The 4,629-nt window shown below is 35.3% G+C and overlaps 1 protein-coding gene across 1 annotated transcript in view; it reads right to left on the bottom strand.

The window, feature by feature from the left end:
* LSM14A (LSM14A, SCD6 homolog A (S. cerevisiae)) overlaps positions 1 to 4,629 on the bottom strand; it is a gene marked incomplete at its 5' end in the record, with an annotated part of 58,936 nt that overhangs the window by 12,998 nt on the left and 41,309 nt on the right. Inside the window, one exon of the mRNA XM_012651480.1 lies at positions 3,120 to 3,249. Within this exon, the coding sequence (XP_012506934.1) occupies positions 3,120 to 3,249 (130 nt within the window). The remainder of the gene's footprint in view (positions 1 to 3,119; positions 3,250 to 4,629) is intronic.

The raw sequence follows: 4,629 nt of genomic DNA, 5'->3' as shown, positions 1-4,629 counted from the left end.
CAGCACACAGGTCTACTAGGAGCTTTTTCAGCATTTCCAAGGCAACATCTAGTTTCAGTGCTTTCCCTTAAGATGGGATTGTGGGGCTGCATTCTGCCTAAAGCAGCTGCAAAAAGTTCTAACATGAGTAATAAAATCCCTAGAAACAGTCCAATTCTCTGCTGTACTGCATCATGTCAATTCTCTAAGTTTCTATAGTACTTATAGATCATTCACTTTCATATCCTGATATCCTGTGCTCTTTTCTTTCTCATTATTTCATGCATAGGTTTTCTCTATATTTCAACAGCCCCTCCTCCCCAACCTCTAAATCCAATCTAAAGATGATAGAATAATCTTTCATAAAATATAAATATAATCACATTACTACAGTGCTTAAGGCCTTCCAATGGCTTCCACTGTCAAGATACAAGTTCAAACTACTCTCCTCAGTTTATAAAGTCCTCCCCTTATCTGCCTATCTCTTCTCTCATCACTTCTCTAATTTTCACCAGTTTAGACCACAGCAGTTTACCCTCTTCTCTCAAAACATACAAAGATTATGATCATGTCCCTTGCAATCTGCTCATTTCCAGACTAGGAAACTCCAGATTCCTTCAACCATTACTCGTTTTACATGGTCTTTAAGACACATTCCCCTCTTCCTCTTCTGGATTCCTCCTAATTTAATGAATTCTATTTACTAATGTTCCTGTTAAAATGTGGCACCAGAACACAGCACAGTATCCCAGACACTGGGAGCCACTGGGTCAGGCTCAGAGACGCAATCCAGTCAGGCTGCAGCTCCAGCAAGCCCAGGAGAGGCCTAACAGAACCTCCCACAACATCCTCAGAAATGTTGGGATTAGTGCTTTCGATAGTTCTGTGGGAAGCTGAGCCTACCCCTTTATCTCTAGTATTCCTGGACAATGACCAAGACTTAAGCCACTTTGACGCTGTACATTCATACTTCTACGCTGCTGTGCTTTCTCACCTGACTTAACCTCCTATTGTTCGCACCCTGTATCACGTGTTCAGCAGTTAGCCATCTCTTCTCTGAGTTCCTGATCACACCACATTGCCTCCTCATGCCCCAATTCTGCTACTGATTTATGTCAATAATAATCTGTCCCAAATTATTTTTTATACATGGTTTAAGGCAGGAGTCAAGGTTTATTTTTTCAACACAGATATACAGCTGCTGCAACACCATTTGTTAAAATGATGCTCCCTTTTCTGTTGAACTGCGCTGGCACCTTTTTGTAAATCAGTATTTGAGCTGGTCTATTTCTGTATTCTCTATTCTGTTCCCCTGGTGTGTTTCTCTCTCCTTATACCAATAATCCGGTTTTGATTACTGTAGCTTTATAGTAAGTCCTGAAATTGGGTGGTACAAACCTCAATCTTTACTTTTCAAAAATGCTTTGGCTTTGAATTTCCATATAAATTTTAAAATCAGCATGTCAATTTCTATTTAAAAAGGTCTCATGGGATTTTGATTGGGATTATGCTGAATTTTTAAGTCAATTTGGGGGAAAGTATCATCTGAAAAATATTAAATCTTTCAATCCATAAGCATTGATTAATTCTCTATTTATTTAGATCTCCTTTAGTTTCTCTCAGCAGTTTTGTTTTTTTCACTGTAGAGCAAGATTTTTGGGGCCAGATAATTCTTTGTTGTGAGAGGGTTGTCCTAGCATCCCTGGCCTCTGCCTATTAGAAACCAGTTGTGACAACCAAAAATGTTTCCAGACATTGCCAAATGTCCCCTAGGGGAGGAAGGTAAAATTAGCACCCTGTCCATTCAGCAACACTGTTGTAGGAGCTTTAAAATATCTTTTGTTTTATTAATTCCTGGGTATTTAGTGTTTATTGATGTTATTGTAAGTGGTGTTGTGTTTTATATTTTACTTCCCAAGAATCCATTCTAGGTCAGGTGTCAGCAAAGGTTTTCTTTAAGTGGTCAGATGGCAAATAAAATATTATAAGCTTTGCAGACCCCGTGATCTCAGTCATAACTACTCAACATTGCCTCTGTAGTGAAAAAGCAGCCACAGACAGATAATATGTAAACAAATGGGTGTAGCTGTATTTCAATAAAACTTTATTTACAGAAACAGGAGCCTGACTGGACTGGGCCCACAGGCTACTCTGCCAATCGCTGTCTGTTCTAGAGTACATAAATACATTTGATTTTGATATATTTACCATTTATCTATACCCTTACCACATTTTACTCACTTATTCATTCTAGCAGTTTGAATATTCTTTTGCAATTTTTATGCACACAATCATGATCATCAAATAAAAATATTTTTAGTTCTTCCTTTCCAATCTTTAAGCCTTTTATTTTTTTTCTTACCATATTGAACTAGTGAGGACCTCTAGAATAACACTACACAGAAACGGTAAGACACAATTTTGTCTTTGTTTTATTCCTGAGCTCAGGGGGAAACTGTTTATTATTTCACCATTATATATGTTAGCTTTTTATTCCTCAGTTATAACACTCATCGAATTTAGTAAATTCCCTTCTATCCTTAGTTGTTGAGAAATGGGCACTGATTTTTCAAAATCTATTTTTTTTTTTTTTTTGTGAGACAGAGTCTCACTCTGTTGCCTAGGCTAGAGTGCCGTGGCGTCAGCCTAGCTAACAACAACCTCAAACGATCCTCCCGCCTTGGCCTCCCAGAGTGCTAGGATTACAGGCCTGAGCCACTGTGCCTGCTAATACTCCTTAATGGCATTATCATTCCCTAATTATAATGACATCACCTCCAATGCCCTTTTTAAAAACTCATCCTCCCTGAAAAGATATTTTAAATGGACATATCTTATATAAATTTAAAATAACATTCAATAAAATTTGATAATTGGATATACCTAGGTTTTAAAAAAATGTGACTATTCTGAAAGCTGACCTTTATAAAATCACTAATCATTAAGGACATTAAATAAAGACTTTAAAATAATAATAAAAATGTGTTCTCAACACCATAAAAAAAAGTAACAAAAGGTACATCAAACAACATTTCCAGAAGTTTGTGGTAAGTTTTCTGTATCTTTGTAGTAAAGAAAGGGAGATCATCCACCCATACACACAAACACAAAATAAAAAAAGGAAAAGAAAGAAAACATACCAACACCAACAGCACCAAACTGCTGCCCGACTAATGAACTTGGACTGAACTGACTGTACGTGGGCATCCTGCCAAAAGGTCCATAAGAACCCACTGACTGGAATGAAGAAGCAGATGAACCTAATGAAGACTGAAAGAAAATCATGGGTTATTTTTCCAAGCTCTAAGCAACATGTATATAGTGGGAAAAAAATTCAGATTTTTTAATTTTTAGGAAAACTATTAAATCGTAATTACTAGACACAAAAGTAATTACAATATGCATTTAACATTAATGCCTATTAATAACATTAATGCATAATAATCACAGTTGGACAACCTTCTAATTTCAACATTTGTCTCTATGTGCCAACTATACACAATGTGATTTACAAATACTTCTTTCCACAATAAATTCCCAAAGTTAAGAGTTTTATAGCAGATTTAGCAAAGAATTAAAGAAAAGTTACATGAGTAAGTAAAGTAACATTGCTTAAAAAAAAATATGACAAAAATCACATTTAGTAATACTGGATTTTGTCTGGTGCTGATTTTATTCTCACTTTCAATCGTTTGAGGCCTACTATTAAATTCACAGGAAAGAGATACAGAAACAAACATACCCACACAAAACGATTTACATTTTTATCTACAGTTACATTAAGTTGAGGAACATTTTATAAAAACCCTAACTGACCAAACCTAAAATATATTTTAATATATATACTTCATACATTAATTTCTTATTATAAAATATTTCATAATATAAATATTAAGTAAATTAAAGGATACTAGGATGTAAGTTCATTGATGGTTGTGTGTTCACTGCTAGTGTCAAGCACATATCAGATACTAAAAAAATACTGCTGAAAGAATGAATCAAAATATCAGGTAGAAGTTCATGATAGTTGGAAGAAGTTATTCAATTCCATTTTGATTTGTTTTGTCTTGGGTTTTCTTCCTTCCATAAAACTGATTACTCAAATAACTGGTTCCCTGGAGAATTATCGAAAGCCATATATAAGAGACTGTAAGATAACACCAGTCCCTGGTATAGGCAGTTATCTCTATTAAGATGTGTCTCTTCTTCCTCCATTTAAGAGATTCACATTTTTTAGGATTCCTTCAGATTTCTTTCCCCAAAAATTAGACTTAAAAAGAAGGGATAGCTGAGAGTAGAGAATTTCTCCAGTTTATGCTGCAAGAACAAAACTTACAATTTTTTATTCAAAAGCTTATCTTATACTCAGGAAAAAAACAGTAAATGTTACAAGGTACATTTCTCTCTTTTTCACTTTAATTTTACATACCATTTTCTATTTTCTTCAGAAGAATTCGTTAGTATTTTTCCTTTAATATCTCAAAGTAAGACAAATCCTATGCAAGATGATATATATTCTAAGAATGTATTCTTTTTCTTTTTGAGACAGAGTCTCATTGTGTTGCCCTGGCTAGAGTGCCGTGGCGTCAGCCTAGCTCACAGCAACCTCAAACTCCTGGGCTCAAGCGATCCTCCTGCCTCAGCCTCCCG

This window comes from Propithecus coquereli, unplaced genomic scaffold, assembly GCF_000956105.1.
Source record: "Propithecus coquereli isolate 6110/MARCELLA unplaced genomic scaffold, Pcoq_1.0 Scaffold358, whole genome shotgun sequence".
NCBI lineage: Eukaryota > Metazoa > Chordata > Mammalia > Primates > Indriidae > Propithecus > Propithecus coquereli.
The sequence above is the reverse complement of the archived record's forward strand: the minus strand, read 5'-3'. Positions and strand labels throughout refer to the sequence as shown.